A 16757-nucleotide genomic window follows, 5' to 3' on the forward strand; every position below is an offset into this window, starting at 1 on the left:
GAAAGCACTTAACAATATAACCAGTGTTGTGTTGCTTTTTCAGTGTATATTTCTTCCAGCAGCAGCAGCAGCTCTTGTTTAATGAACTCTACAAAGCATACTTCTCTTTTGAAGGATCCTAATTTCCTTATTGCAACACAGAACTAAAACCTTAGGGAGGTGAATTTGAATATTGAAATATACTGGGTCTACTTCTATGACACCAGGCAGTTTCACCTAAGGTTGACCTTGTGTTAACAAGAAGGAATACTGTTTTAGATACATTTAACAAAGGTTTTTCAGTAAAACCTGTTCCAACGTCTGTTGAGTGATAGCTGCTTGGGAAGACTTTAAAGGCAAATTTCTTACTTTGTTTCTTTAAGTAAATGCTATATAAAGCATGTTTTTTACACAGGGGTCTGGGTGTCTCTGTGGCCCTCAGAGGCCGCATGCTATGATACTGTGAATCTCAGAAGTATCTATGTTTGGCCACCCGCAGGCTCCAGCCTCATTTCATTGACCCAGAAAGGCCTCTATGAGACAGGTTCCACCCACTTGTGTAACAGATGTAACGAGGTGTTGTTATAACACCGATCTGCTCTGCAGCATTGTCCTGCCAGGCCTACAACCGGAAACGTATGACAAATTATTTTTGTTTTCTTAAACAATAACAGCAACTTGAGCGTCCATGTGCAGTTTGCACCTCCACAGAGACTTGGCTCTTTTTAGCATTACGAAACGTAAACACGTGGCTTAATGTTTAGGGTATGTAAGTAAAAGCGGGCGGTGAACTGAGCTGACTCGATGTCATGCTCGGCCAACCCGCTCCCTGGCTGCTGTCCTGTGCTGGGATTCCCTGCACGGTGTCAGGGTAATTTTCAGTTCCTGCACTCTTTCATTTAATTATTATTACTGTAAGGACTAGACACACGAGACCATCAACTGATTTCCCCGCAGGTGTCTCCATTGAACCGAATAAAAAACAGAAACTTTTGTCGCAGGAATGATGTTATGAAACTCGGCATCCTTTGGTTTCACAACAGGGCGGAAAGCCATCATTTCATCCAATCGGAGTGCGTGTCTCTGCGTCACGTGATCTTTATTTATGTAACGTAATGGTGTTACACAGTAACCCAGCTGTGTGGCGGTGTGGATACGTCGCTACAGGGGTTAAACACGGACACGGACCTCTAAAAAAGAAAGATTACTCATGTGCGGATATTGTGGCTTGGCTCCTGCTGCATTTCTGGAGATTGGAGCGGCGAGGAAAGCAGCGCATTGAACTGGAAGCTTGAGTTTTTTTGTAATTCAGTCTACTTGAAAGGGAACGACGGCATGTGTCCCAAACCAAAGACTAAGTTAGGGCTGAGAATGGATGTCAGCGGGTGAATTTGATACGAAAAGGGAATTTGTGAGGTGAGCGTTTGTCAGCTCAATTTAGCAGTTAGCCTAGCTAGACAGAAACCCGGTAGGTTTCGAGCAGATGTGATCAAAGAGGGGACACATTCACTGTATCGCGTGCTGCCAGTGTGCTATTTAAATGGTCCATGCCATACTATCACACAGAGAAGTCTCTCCGTCCGCATTGCTTTGACGAAGACAAGCAACACCTCTGCCCGTGGGACGTTGTTCTGGTGACATAACCCATCCACCATGGATATGCTGGAGTGTCCGCTCTGTCTCTTCCTGATGTGCGAGCCGGTGACCATGTCGTGCGGCCACACGTTCTGCCGGAGCTGCGTGGGCTGCTACCTGCCGTCCAAATGCCCGTCGTGCAAGGAGAGGTTAAAACAAAGGGAGGTGAAGAGCATGAAGAACAACGTCTTGCTCATCAGCGTCGTGGAAAAGTGCTGCCCCGACGAGACCAAGGTGAAGTGCCATGTCCAGGAGAAGCTCAAAGCCAACGAGTTCACAGAAGCGTTACGCATCGCGAACGAGGGGCTTGACTTAGGTAAGAGACATCATTACAACTGCAGACACAATACAGAAGTTTGTACACTAGAGTCCCTCTTTCACGCACAGCTCACAGTTTTGGCTGGTGCCCAGCGGTGGTGGCTGCTGGTGCAGGAGGTGTAATGACAGAAAGGAGAGAGAAACCTGGTGTTTCAAGCACAGATCTGGATGCTGTGGGATTCATTATGTCCACTGTCTGAGACTTTGTGATGACCTGAATGTATAACTGGGTCAGTAAACAGTCTCCAGATGCTCCTTCCTGCCTCTATAGCAAGAGAGTTGTTTATCTCTGTGTGCACATTGAACCATTCAGACAAAACAACCAACACTGAACCTAATGATAAGGGAGATGCACTGGGAAAAGTTAACCCGCATGAGTCTGGTTTAACATTTTCCCTTCAGTCTATGTCAGCCACACGCAGTATAAGGAGCAGTAGTAGCAGCAGCTAGAACAGCTGTTTGGAAAAAAACAAAAATTGGACAAGGGCTGAGGCCATTTCTGGTATTTGAGAGCAAGCTTTTTGTGCATTTCTGCTGTCAAATCATGGATGGAAAGGCAGGGAGTGCTTAAGAGGATGTGGATTAATATTTTCATTGCTAAATGCCTTGAAATAATGCAAACAGATCTTTTCTGCTACCTTATATGTACAGTGCCTTACCTTTAGTATGTGCAATTGGCCGTATTTCCTTCACAGCATTTAGGAAGTAAAAAGGCACAACTTCTAGTCAGTAGGCGTCCTTGGGGCCGTAGGAGTGTTTGTGCTACAGTGAATCAGTGTTCTATTGAATTACCTACATGTTTGCCATCTCTGCCAGTCCAATTAAATACTGCTGCTGCCTAACTCCAGCCCTCCTTGGTTCTTGTGTAATGATCTCCTGGCAGATTTGTGTATGTCAGTATTTCTTTAGTTATTGGAGGTTTGACGTTGTTGACATTTTCTTTTATTATTTCATTATGTGATATTACTGTGTATGTAATTAAGGGCTGTGCGCTGTCAATAAACGTGACCTGACTGGACCAGCAGCTTTAGGTAACAGTGACTCTTTGAGCCTTGAAGGAACACATGTGCACATTGGTGTGGCAGGTGTACCGAAGCAGTTCCTTTACTTGACACAAAAGCACAATCAAACATGAGAAAACATAGTTTGTGCATGATTTTTAAAATTATTTTGGTCATTTTGGTTTAAGTCAACGGGCTGAAACATGAAGGTTAAATCTTGTATGTAACCAGTATTGGAACGGGAAGGGATTGTACACATTCAACAGTTATGTGATAGCATGGACACATACAAATCACAATGTTAATTTTGGGAGTTTGACCTTTCCTGTATACAAGTCTAACCTGACGCTTCATCAAAGCAATTGCACTTTTTCTCTCCTGATACAGATTCCGATACCTAAACTCACTATTAATCAATATGTCAATCAATCAAGTTTATTTGTTACAATCATGGTACAATCACAGTGAAATGTAATCCCTCCAGTTCCTTCAATTTGTCCATTAAAAAGTTTTAAAAGAATAAGAATAGTAATAAACATAAATGTATGTGTTGTATATGTGTTAATATATGTGCTGTACCAATCTGATACCTGTAACATTGTTTTAGGCTTGTGCAAACTTTAATTGCATTGTTCCAGAAAGCTTAGAAAAATTGCAATGTTACAATTTAATAATGACCGTGACTAAGAATGAGCATTTAATGTGGATCGGTCACGTCTTGCCGGTGCATGATCTGTTTAATAATGTCATCGGAATATTGGGTCAGTGCTTCACGAGTGTTTGGATGTCCCTCATGTTCCAAAGCAAGCAAATCCACTTATTGTGATCAGGCTGCTCCATGCCTGTCACAACATGTCTGTTTGTATGTAGTAAATCATCTCCTCTCTTTCTCTTTTTCTTACTCTCTCTTCTTTTTTTTTTTGTTGCATTCTCAGTCCCAGACGATCAGAATTTGAAGGTGTACAGAGCTGAAGCTAACTGGGGCCTGATGCGTTTCTCTGATGCTCTGACAGACCTCGACTACCTCTGCTGCCTTCGTCCCAACTGGACTGAGGTGAGAGACAGGATAGTGTTGGCCGGCCGCATTGTGTCTTTCTCTGCACAGCACGAACAAATCTGTAGAAGCCTCCGCACACGTCTGCTGAGTTCCCTCCACCGGTTGGTTTTGTTACATGCATGTAATGGCACACACGAAACCACGAAGAAAAACTGCTTCTTTTTTTTTTAATCTGTCTTTTCATATTTCACTTCAGCGTGCAAAGCTGACCCCTTTAGAGCGATTTTCTCTGCTTTTATTGATGTTATGTCATTCACACAGTTATGCAAACAGCTACTTATGTCATAATGTCATTTAATAACTTCGTGTCAGTGGGTGGCTCACTGCAAAAGCAGAAATGCCCACCGTGTCTAATCTTTTATATTGTTTCATTTATTTCTAGAGATGTGTTATATCACTTACAAATGTCACATTACATTACACTGTTAAATCATTTAACTGACCGCGATATGTGATGCAAATGACAATCAAAAAATTAGAAAATTAAAAGTGTTAACCTACTTCAACATGATTCAGATGAACTTATTGATGACATTGAATTATATGTTCTCTATAGTGTTGTGCTGACTTCACTGTTCTGTTTGTGCAGGGCTTCTTTCGTAAAGGGAATGTACTGCTGGAAATGGGTCGGCAGACAGAAGCCCTCATCCAGTTCCACCGTTGCCTAAACCTTCAAGCTGACTTTGTTCCTGCAAAGAGCCAGATCAAGAAGGTTTGTTTATCTCACTGACTGCTCATCAGAGGCTAATTTCATGGAAACCTACACCAAAACTTTAATTAGAAGCTGTGGGGTCTGACATAGAAAATGGCGACAAATGATGAGTTTGAATTGATTAATAGATCTGAACAATGTCATAACTGTGTGATTTTCTCATTTCTTTTCATTACTATTCATAGGTCACATCATGGTTCACATGTTCAGAAACTAGACTTAACCTTTCATGGTCGTCTGCTCTGATTACAGATTGTTTCCAGTATGTGTGGGTGCAATTATAGATCGAGATTTTCCATTAATTGTTCATTTAGCTTAGCTTTGGTTTATTTCTTTTAGTTTGAGTTTGTGTGGGGTTATGGTAGTGTGAATGTTTTCCTCCTACCTATAATTATTAAATTATTGTTGTTATTATTATCATTAGTAGTAGTACTAGTTGTGATGGCTGTAATAGTAGAAGTATTGATACTTCTTAACTTCTTAAAAACCTACCACAGTTCTGTCAAACAATGTCTTTAATTTTAAAAATTGTATCGCATGTTTACATCCACATTTAACTTAAAATTGTATTTCCGATTGCAACATCAATTGTCACTCTTTTCATTTGACAAGTTCACAGCGCTTGTGGAAACAAGCACATTTATCTTAATACCTTTTTATTTGTATCATGACATGGACTCAAATGGCAGATACTTGAGGCAGGGGGCATGGCAGTGCCGGACGAGGTGTCCTGCATCCTGCAAGTGGTGTCCGAGTACCTAAAGGAGCCCTGCCCCATTACCAGCCTCAGTGGCTCCCAGGGGCCAACTCACCCCGAGGGCCTCAAACATCCCCATGGGGATGAGGGAGAGGGAAAAGGGAGGAGAGAGGCACACCCGGTAAGCTCTGCACACTGGATGAGGAGAGTGTTGTTATGCACACTTTGTGGGAGGTGTGTGAATACAAATATACCGTGAATCCAAACCGATAACTAATTGTGTGTCTTCAGGGCTCCAAGGTGAAGCATGACGCGGGCACTGAGTGCTGCCTCAGCCTCTGCCAAGCTGTTTCCTTCCTCCCTGCTGCTGAAGAGGATGAGGAGATGATGACGAGGAAGGAAGATGGGCATAGCAGGGGTACGCACACACGCATCATCGTCCTCATCATGCATCATCTTCATTGTCACTACAAACAGCTTTACCATAACACCCACCAGATGTTTTGAAAAATGCATCATAACTGCCACTTCTTCTTCAGTCGGGCAAACTCAGCATGAAGCTTAAAAGTGACTGTGTGTCTCTCTCGCTCTCTCTCCCTCTTAGATGAAAGTAGTCACCGCAGGGAGAAAGCTCTGGGTGTTCTCACCGTGTCAGACTTTGAGTGCCCTCTCTGCATTAGGTCAGTGTGCTGGAGTACTTGCTCTGATCAATAATGCATTGCTGTCTGTACCTGTAGAGTCACATAACAGGCCGATTCTGTTCTTGCTCTCCGCTCTCTCTGGTTAATGTTTAGCACCCATGCTACTGCACAACTCAAGCAGTCCCACCAGACTTACAGCTACTGTACAAATAGCATACATATTCTTCCTCAGCTGGGGCTGTTTTTAACTGAAGCTCATGTCTTCCTCTGTCCTCCTGAAGGTTGTTTTTTGAGCCAGTCACTACTCCCTGTGGCCACACCTTCTGTAAAAACTGCATAGAGAGGAGTCTGGACCACAACCTCCGCTGTCCACTCTGCAAACAGCCACTACAAGAGGTGACCACCCACAGATACCTTTCATGCGTCTTTTTTCAGCACATCTCCACTTTAAAAGCTGCTTAATTTTTAATGCATTGTGACAATAACACCAAACTGAGTTCAGGCAGGGTGAGATGCATCACTCCTCTACTTCAGCTTTGCAACAGTTTGATTTTCTGCAAATCACACTTGATTTTTCAGACACCTCTCACATGCTAACACATTCACATAAAGTTACAGGACAAGAGAACGTCCTGGTTCCTCATTCCTCTGTTTTGCTTGTGATCATATGTATGATGAATAACACTGTTGTATCAGCTGTGTGTATGCATACTAAATTAATGAAGCAATATTTTATACCCATAAATGCATGGCAGGACTGTCTAAAATTATACTTTGTTGCACCAAAGTGCAAAGTACAAACATGGTGGTGCTTTTTATTTCTTGCAATACAGTAAATTGTTTGACTGTAGCATTTTTGGAATATTAATAGTGTTATATATAATTGCTTATAAGCATCATAATATTGTTATTATAGCTGATCGCTCTCGCTTTTCTCTTCCCAGTTCTTTAAAAACAGGAAGTACAACCCCACAGTTCTGCTTCAGGACATCATGACCAGACTTTTTCCCTCACAGTTGGCTGAGAGGAAACAGGTCCATGATGCCGAGATGGCCGAACTGTCCAAGTAGGCGCCTACCTCACACAATCTACAGTCGTGATTCATTGTAGCGACTTTATTCGCGCCATTTTCTCACACTTCTTTCCTTTATTTCTTTTTATCTCCATCTTCTGTTGCCCCTTGTCTGTCTCTTCCTCTGTAGTCTTACTAAGGACATCCCTATATTCGTTTGCACGGTGGCCTACCCTGGAGTGCCCTGCCCTCTGCACATCTTCGAGCCTCGGTATCGGCTGATGATGCGTCGCTGCATGGAGACCGGCACCAAGAAGTTTGGCATGTGCAGCTATGAGCACGGGAAGGGGTACGCAAATTATTTCTTGTCTTATCCAAACTATTTATTTGAAAATTGTGGATTTGAGTAGATGATAATTGGGCATAAAAATATAGCCGGTTCTGAACGAGGTGAGGCCCTGTGCATTTCCACAGGTGTTTACAGTTATTTTGGCCAGACTGTCTGGGCATGCAGAGACTGTGTTTGACATTTCCCTAACGTGAAGCTCACAGCAGGCTAGGTGGAGCCTGATGGGATTGTCGGCGATGCAGCACAGTGGGCAAAGTTTAAATCAGTCATACTTGACCCTTGAGTGGGTGGGAAATAGCAGCATGGTCACCAATCTGGCGTGAGATCTGCTGTGCGAATTCAGCCCCACCAGTTCCTTGTTCCACTGTATGCTGTTGCATGATTATATCCAATGATCTAAACTAATATTAAAATATGCAAATAATTTTTCTGCAGTTCATTCTGTTGATTATGCAAGTTTATAAACCTTTTGTGCAATTCTGCATCATTCCCCACATTGCATGTTATAATATTTCCTTAAAACGTATGAGATTACGCTATAACATAAATGGCAATGACAAGACACTTTGCAGAGCTTATACCAAAATGAGGTATTTCATGTGAAAAGTTTTGATTAAAAAAAATCAGTGTCAGTGAATGGGAGGCAGCAGCTGTGTCCTGCTGAGGTAAACCAAACTCTGATCAATCAGGGGTTGACAGGCTTTTTAAACTCTATTTAAAAGGTTTCAAATTCTTTATATAAATGATTTTTGCATCACAATATGTATGTACTTGTATACTTTCAAAGGAGGGTGTTGATGGTCCCTAGAAAAAAAGGCACAAAATATAAAAAGCTTGAATACATTTTTGGCTCAAAATGAAATGACCTTCTTTACACTACAATGAATATTAGATTATATATATTAGTACTGAGACATCAAAATGCAGTAATGCAATATAAAACATTTATTTTGCCTGATAGCGCAAGAGATGAATTCTGATGTATGAATTTAAGACTCTCATGGTTTTGCCTCATGTGCCTCAGGTTTGCAGACTACGGCTGCATGTTGGAGATCCACACTCTGGAGCTGCTTCCTGATGGACGATCCTATGTGGACACAGTGGGTGGCAGCAGATTCAGGGTGCTTAAGAGAGGCCAGAGAGATGGCTACCACACCGCAGACATAGAGTACTTGGAGGACCTCAAGGTCAGGGTCGCAGAGATCACAAACCGAAGCAACACTGAAGATGCACACTGAAAATATATGACCTCTCTGTCTCTTGACTTTTTTCTTGTCAATGCATCCTCTTTCTCCCAGGTTGATGGTAGTGAGTTGGAGCTTTTGCAGCATCTCCATGACAGCGTGTACCAGCAGGCTCAGGACTGGTACCAGCGCCTTGGCAGCCGCATCCGCGAGCAGATCAACAGACAGTACGGCATCATGCCAGAGAAGGAGGAAAACATTCAGGTTGGAGCCTTAGAATAAGTGTGATTCTTACTGTGACTCTAATTCTGAAACGTTTCTCCAACAGTGTCCAGGAACCACTGAGCATTTATTTATCTGTGTTTTTTGCCGTCCACCTCTGAAATGATAATGTTTCCTCACTGACCATTTATTTGGTTTATAATTTTTTTATTTATTTTTTCACTTAAGTGTTTCCTAAGGTTAATGCATCCCAGACTTTTTACATCATCAAACCCATGTGGTGGCTAATTAGCATGTTTTATTCCACTTCATTTTTCATTCCATTCTGAAATTAATTGAGTAATTCATCCCAGAGAAGATGATGCTTTTATTGTTTTATGGTCATGCAACTTATCCAATCAAAGTGCACTCAGAGCTCCATTACTGCACAGTGGAAACATTAACTATACAAACAATAAAAATAAAGATTATGCTCATAGGGGCAGAGTTTCAGTGGAGTGAATGGAAAACATGAGATAGACACAAAGTATAAGTAAGAGGGCTAATGTGCTGGTGTGGTACATTATGTATTTTCATGATTAAGAAGGCTACATGTTTCTATTCTAACCCTTTATAACTGACCTCTAGGCCTCATCCAATGGTCCGGCCTGGTGCTGGTGGCTGCTGTCGGTTCTCCAGCTGGACCCTGCCTATCAAACCACTGTCCTGTCCCTGAGCTCACTCAAAGACCGCTTGGGACACCTCCGCCTCGTCCTCGAGTACTTCTCTCAGAGCTAAACCCCATAGCACAGTGGTATTGTGGCCACAACCAGCTGAGAGTCAAATATTTGGCACATACACAAATTCAAGGTTTCATAATAGTTTCTGAATGGATATACCAGTAAGACCTACAGGGTTGACCAAAGATGCTTCTTGATTAGGTCCATCAAATGTGGTAAATTATCATTTTGTGGATAAACTAAATCATTTTCCAACTGATATTGCTGAAAATAGGCACTAGGTGTCACTGTTGATATTTATACATGAAGAACATGCAACAGCATCAGCCAGGCTAGTCCAGTACACTGAACTGTCATGGGTAACTCAGACCAGACTCTTTGCATTAACATAGCTACATTTGGAGTGAGAGTGAACATTGATAGGACACACAGTTTGTAGAGAACCTTTCAGGACTTTGCACATCAGATGATTAAAGTTCATGCATTGCAGGTAATCATTAGTTATTTGGATATTGCCAAAGGGCATAACTTGTAATGCTTACATTTTAGTTTAATCTATTGGCCTTGGCAGCCATTGACTATGGCTCATTTTATACTATTGAATAAGCTTACATGGTCCCTGTTTAGTATTAGTGAATATTGCAATAATAATTTATAGTGTCACGTGGAATGGCAGCAGCTGGAGGATCTTTTTCTAAATGAATGAAAGCTGCTGACGTGGCTGCTGCCTCTGGATCCTCTGGATTGGCAAAAAGTCTTCTGTGAAATTACGACAACGAGGAGATGGGGTCAGTGAATGAACTGGAGACGGAGGCGCGCCAGCTTTGTTATACAGTATGAACCTGCGCGAGTGTGTGTGAATGTTGATGGTCAAGTGTGGATGCAGCACTGTATGTATGTGTCATTTTTGTCAGTCGCCATCTTCATAAGCTGTTTGGGTTTTTTTTTTTAAATGACATGTTGTGTGGTGTCAGCACTGATTATGAATGAAGCATCAGTCCCAGGACACAGTGTTTAACATCTCTCGCAGGGATGGATGTGAAATAATTTAGGTAGAGTCTGACCAGGACAGAAATCCCCTGCTGTGCCTCTGTGTAGGCCACCTGCGTCTGGCCCCCCCTGACTGTGTCTCCCTGTCTGTCTGGCCCTTCTACCACCAGTCATGGTGCCTTTGAGTGCCTGGGCCAACACACCAGGAGACCTGCACGTCTTAGAGTTTCTGCGCCACATAGAGGACGGACTGTGTGATTTTTTTATTTTATTTTTTGGGTGATTTCTATTGATATAGTGCTACATTCCATGGAATGCTGAAGCTTACGTATCGTTAATTTACTAACAAATACGGGCTTAACTGGGTGAAACAAAAAAAGTTTGTTTTTGTTTTTTTAAGTTTGATAAATGTGCCATAGATATTTCTATGTTATGTGTGTTGTAGGAACAGTTTTCTGAATAGTCACTGTGTTTATGCCTGTCTACATCATGGACAAACATGCCTTTTCTATGGGGGGGGCAGTGAACTACCATCTTTTTACGGCCAACATATTGCTTTACAATCACAGTCACAGTTAGTCCAGCAAACACACTCAAAGACACAGTTTGTGCGATGGAGAGCAGTAGCCCTGCCTGTGTGATATTGTAGATACAGCTTAGAATAAAAGGGGTAATCATGAGACTTGATACGCACAAAACAATGTCCCACTAAAGGATGAAGCAATAGGTGGATTGATGGATACTGGGGTAGCATTGGTTTCCTGATAAACAGGCTAACCACTGAACTCTGACCTGGGAACTAACTCTTTACTTGAGGGCAAGAAATAATGTTTTTACCATTTCATAAGATGGGCTAACCAACCTCAATTCATCTTCTGAAGTTTTTGATGCTGTCTGCGATGGAGATTGGGAGTCACAGACTTCATTGAGCCAGTTGTCACAACATGTCTCCAAAGCTCGTAGTGTTTATTTCACTGAAAAAGCACATGCATCATGCATCAGGTCAGTTTCTTACTACCAGACATGGTTAAAGCTCACTCAACACAAAAAGGGACTGAGATTCTTATAGAACTTTTGAATGACTTGCCTCATTAGCCTCTGTGGTAAACACATGACCTCTGAGGTGGATTTCACCCCCCGGTCCTACTTCTTATCAGAGAGGCTTTTGCACAGTGAAAGCATTTTGTTTGGTTTGTTTTCTGCCGTTTCTCACACATTTCTCTTTCTTTTTTTCCAATCAATTTCTGTGTGTCACTTTTGTTAAAGATGCCACCTTTCTTTGAATAAAATGATGACACATGTTGATCACAGCAATCAGTCTCATATTGGTTTACTCCGTTTAAAACTGAACGTAATCTCTGCACCAGCGTGTGATTTAATTTATGATTAAATGCTAAATATGTTTAGGGAAAAATGATTGTACCCCCATTTTTGTGATCCAACTATTTGTCAACTTGATGTTTCATTTGCCTGTAATCTTTTAATGGGTTCAACTTTGGTGCTGCTAGTTCATTGCAGCACAGTCATGATTTTTCGTCCCATTTAGAATGCTGCTCTTGCCCCTTCATCCTCTGGCAGATGTCCATTAGCCAAAGTTACAGTGTAATTGGGCTATCAGTAAAAAATGTCCTCCAACACAGTTAAAACAATTTGCTCTGAATCCACATAATCTCTAACACAGAATATGGAGCATAATGAGTGACCCGTTCTTGGCAGCCATTCCCCTGTGAGAACGAGTCTTACACTTGTGTACTTGGGAAAGGCTGTGAAAAGCACCATGGCGGCGTGTTCTTGCTATGTGCTGCAGCTTGCAGGAAATGTTGGCTGATGTGGTCTGATGGTCAGTGGTCAGTGGTCTGTATGAACTAGAGACACACATTGTTATTGTCTTCACTCTGAAACCTTGATGTTTGTACCAAGCACATTTAAACCCACTGAAACTAAAGCAATTTCCGTCTGGCTCATTTGTATTCATTCCTCCAACTCCCAGCCAAGAGCAGTAAATTATCTTGATCAGATTATTGTTTATTTGCTTGCCCCCCGGATGACTTTTCAAATGGTATTATAAATAAAGCTTTTCAAAGCAAATTCTGTATTACCTTCATGTAATGTGCCTGTTTTGTGTGAGTGATTTGAATGTTATGCATCTAATTTTTCTGGTCATTAAAGTGACATTACAAGCCAAATGGAAGTGGTGGGGATCTCTTGCAATTCGCAGCATGACAGAAATTGCTGGCGATGGGAGGGGTGATGGGAGCGAAACGTGCCTCACACACTGACAGCAAGACATTTTGGCTTGCAAACAGTTATAATTACAGAGAGATCTGTGAAGTGCTGCAGCTGCAGCAGAGTGAACGAAGCCTCGGGTTTGCTCTTGTGGTTAGAAATTAAAATTAGAATAGAAACAGTGGGTATTCCCAGTGAATGGTATCTTCAAATTAGCATACTAAACTTAGACTGTACAGCCACAGAGAATTGACAAGGGTTATGATATCAAAGTTGCCTATTTTTAAGAATAACACGTCTGGTCAGGTTCTGGGCCACATATCTGAAATATTATCTCTCTGATGGGTAGTTGTTGAGATGTTTCTACTTTTTGTGTAATATGAGGAAGCCACTGCAAAGTGTCATCCTCACTACAGTACAATCAAAACGTGTTTCAATACAGGAATTCAATCTACCACAAACACGTGCTATAAACAAACCGTCCACCAGGGGGCAGTCTGTAGCTGTAGTAGAGTGTTGCACAGGTGGAAAATCCTAGTTTATAAACAAGAAAAAATCTCATATGAGTCTGCCTTTTCCATCCCATAAAAAAGGGAAAAAAAAAGATCAATAGATCATGTTAGTGTCACAAATGGGGTCAAAAGTGAGATTTTTGGCTGGCAAGGAGAACGAATCATATGAAACAAGCTGGAAGGAAGTAGTTATTTCCCATGCAGCTGAAAGAGGACATGAATTAGTGAAAGTAGAAGAGGATGTGTGAGTGTAGGTGTGCAATGCTGAGAAAAAGAAAAAAACAGCGTAGCAGAAGTGAGGCACGTTTCCTGCCAACGTCCTCTGCATAGGAAGCAGGCAGATGAAAAGAGGTTTCACTGGCTTCAGCGGGGTTCTGTAATGCAGCTCAGCGTCTACATCAAAGCCCATTACATTTGAAGAATGCCACAGCTTTTCTGTACTAAATTGATCCATCGGCTTGCGCTGACTCCCTGCTTGTGTATGACTGAGTAAGGATGACAGGCGTTTTGTAGGAGTTATCGCAAAGGGGGAACCGGCTGCGGCTGTGGCTGTGTGTGTGTGTGTGTGTGTGTGTGTGTATGTGTGTGTTCTTGTATTTCTGCCGTTAAGAGGACCACGTTTCCTCACAGGGATAGAAGGGCAAGAAAATCCTTCACAGAGAGGATATTTTGGCTAGTTTAGAGTTATAGGTTTAGGATTAAAGTTGGAATTAATGTTAGGTGAGGGTCAAGGTGAGAAGTGCGACAGAGAGAATTAAGTGCTTCAGTCCTGAAAAGCATATTAATACAAATGAGCGTGTGCATGCCTGCGAATCTTTAATAATTAGCCTCCATAATTATGGAACAACTCACTGGGGTCCCCACTAAAATAGACTATCCTGCAATATAGAACAACAGCAAGAGAGCCGCAGAGAGCGCCAGAGGATGAATGCAGCTCTGTTGTCATAGGAACAAAACCCAGCCTGGCAAAGCTCAATGTCAAGAGTGGGATTATCAATTAGGAAATTGAGAAACTTTGTCTTTGAAGTGAAAAGCATTTTGTTTACCTTACACAGCATGAAAGACAACATGCGGGGAGCTAATTCCCGCAGATATAAGTGTGGTGAATTGTAGCAGAGTGAAGGGGAGAGGGAGATAGTGGGAAAGAGCTCAACTTGCCAAATCTGTGTGTGTGTGTGTTTTCTGCAGTGCTCAATGCCCCTCTTCTTTTGGAGTATTGGAGTTTCTGTGTGTGTGTGTGTGTGTGTGTGTGTTCTCCCGTGGGTCTGAGGCTGATAAACCTTGCTTGTTTCTGTCTTTGTATAATCCCCTTGAGTGTCAACATGATGATAAACCCATGAGTACGCTCTTGTGTGTGACAGCGCCTCTGAGAGCCAAGGTAAACATGTTGGCCACCTGCCTCTGTTAGCACCATGGGACACATCGTAAATACTCCGATATAAAGAAACACAGACATCCAAAAAACAAAAAAAAGACAAAAAGACAAAGAGACCCAGCTCAGGACGGGGCATTGTGTCGCAGGATTAGCAGACAAAACCATTTCCTTTCTTCTTCTGAAAGCTCTCCCCTTCCCCTCCAGAGAAGACACTTGATGATTCAAACCATAAACTTGTGATTTGTGAGGCAAACAAAAGGATTTGACCTTCCGTGTTGCATGATTGACAGTTTAACTTGTCAAAAAGATGGATGAGATATCCCTTTGCCCCACTACAAAGAGCTCTCAGAGGAGCCGATTTAGTGGGTTAGAGGAGGAATAAAATGGGTGTCCTTATATATTCTGGTGATTCCTTGTAGAAAAAAAAAATAGAAAAAAAGAAATGAAGCAGATCGGGATCGCCTGCTGGGAGATGAAGGACAGGAGACATGATGTCATGCAACTGGCTCACTGATTCGTAGAATTACCGCCTGCTGAGACACACACCTGGCTGTGGGGCTGCTTTCGCATGGTCCTCACAGTTGGATAAAGTGGTCCGTGTGCATGCTGTGCTGCTTGTGTACATGCATGTATCTGAAGGACAAAGAGAGCAACAACGGAAGGTCATTCCCAGAGCCAGTTTTGTGTGCATTCTTGATTTACCATCTGTATGTTGTAGCGTGCAAACAACAGGTGTTAGAATACGTGTTTTCACATGTGTCCGAGGCCAGCTGCATGCTCCGAGTTACTAAATGTGATTCAAAGTTGTTGTAGCACAGCCTGGCTCATCGCAGTTGAATAAAGTTTCACCAGCAACTTGGCAACATCATCATCTGATTGATTTGTCGTTGCTGTTTTTTTTATTGACTTGTGATTTATCTCTTTTATTTCCATTGTTTCCTGAAAATATACTCTCAAGGTTCTCAGTTTGCCAGGCACGTCATTATCCAGTTAAACCTCACTGGTAACTGGTGGGTGAGTCATTACAAACTCATGCCCTGCAGCCAAACATTGTTCAAACCCACAGTCAGGCTGAATTTTGGGGAAATGAAAATGATGCAAAAGACTTCATATTTCCACTTGATGGAGGGGTGTAGCTATAAAAAAACATGGAGTCTACAGAATATGTGATTATTTTTCCAACATTGAAGCTAGAGAATTATCACCCAACTCCACAGCTAGCTACGGTGCTTTAGCATCTTTAAGCCAATTGTTTTGTTTTTTACGGCTCACAGCTTTACTGTTTTGTTTCAGTGTCTCACCGAATGAACACTGACCCTGTTTCCTGACATAGCGGGCGACTGCTTTTACTGTAAAACCTCGAACCTACTGTGCACTACCTGCCCAGCACCAAACAGCAGACAGACAAAGTTAGCGACTAGCTTAGCAACTAGCTCACTGGAGCAGCAGCCAAAGAGCCAGATATTTCTGTCAGGAGTTGGTGGAGATCAATAGGACATTTAATATTGTCCTAAAAATTATCAGGTGGCCAGAAACACGACTCCATGCTAATGTTGTTCTGTGTCAGCTGGAAGTGTAAAAAGGCCACTGTTTGCTAACATGTTATCCATGTCAACTTTTTAAGGCAAGTGTTGTGTTTACAAATTGTTTTGCTGCCCTCAAGAGAACAAGTGTATGTCAAAGGGTCAAAATTAAACCAATAGACTACAAGTCACTAAACAATTGCCGTGTTGTTTCAAATTCTTTGGTGGAACTAGTGACGACAGATTTTGATTCCTGTGGCATGAGTCAGACCAGTCTCTCACAGTTCAGCATAGTGTAGAGAAGGCAAAAGGCAGATACTTTTGCTTAAATAAAAGGATGACAGGAAGCTAGGAGACATATGGGAGAGATAACTTTTGAATAACGACCACCTGAATAATGAAAAACAGTGCGGAAGATCATATCTACAAGTTCCAAGACAACGGAGGGGGATAATGATCACGATGGAGATGATGAAAGAAGGAAATAAGTAGTTTAAGAAAAGTGCAATGATGCGGAAGAAGTGGGGAGGAGGGATTCAGGGAGGAAACCGAGATAAGAAGACAGGGTGATTCAGAGGCTGGTTCAATTTGACAAATATGCACAT

General features: G+C 42.1%; 1 protein-coding gene across 1 annotated transcript; it reads left to right on the forward strand.

The window, feature by feature from the left end:
- Positions 1-1632: 1632 nt before the first annotated feature.
- On the forward strand, positions 1633-9795 carry lonrf4 (LON peptidase N-terminal domain and ring finger 4). Its single transcript, XM_070913682.1, has 12 exons — positions 1633-1930; positions 3869-3987; positions 4580-4702; positions 5392-5580; positions 5691-5817; positions 6004-6079; positions 6322-6436; positions 6985-7106; positions 7243-7401; positions 8426-8588; positions 8700-8849; positions 9435-9795. Exons 1-12 carry the CDS (start codon positions 1633-1635, stop codon positions 9582-9584), a joined length of 1791 nt encoding a protein of 596 aa, XP_070769783.1. The 3' UTR covers positions 9585-9795.
- Positions 9796-16757: the final 6962 nt, after the last annotated feature.

Source organism: Enoplosus armatus, chromosome 10, assembly GCF_043641665.1.
Source record: "Enoplosus armatus isolate fEnoArm2 chromosome 10, fEnoArm2.hap1, whole genome shotgun sequence".
NCBI classification, from domain to species: Eukaryota; Metazoa; Chordata; class Actinopteri; order Centrarchiformes; family Enoplosidae; genus Enoplosus; species Enoplosus armatus.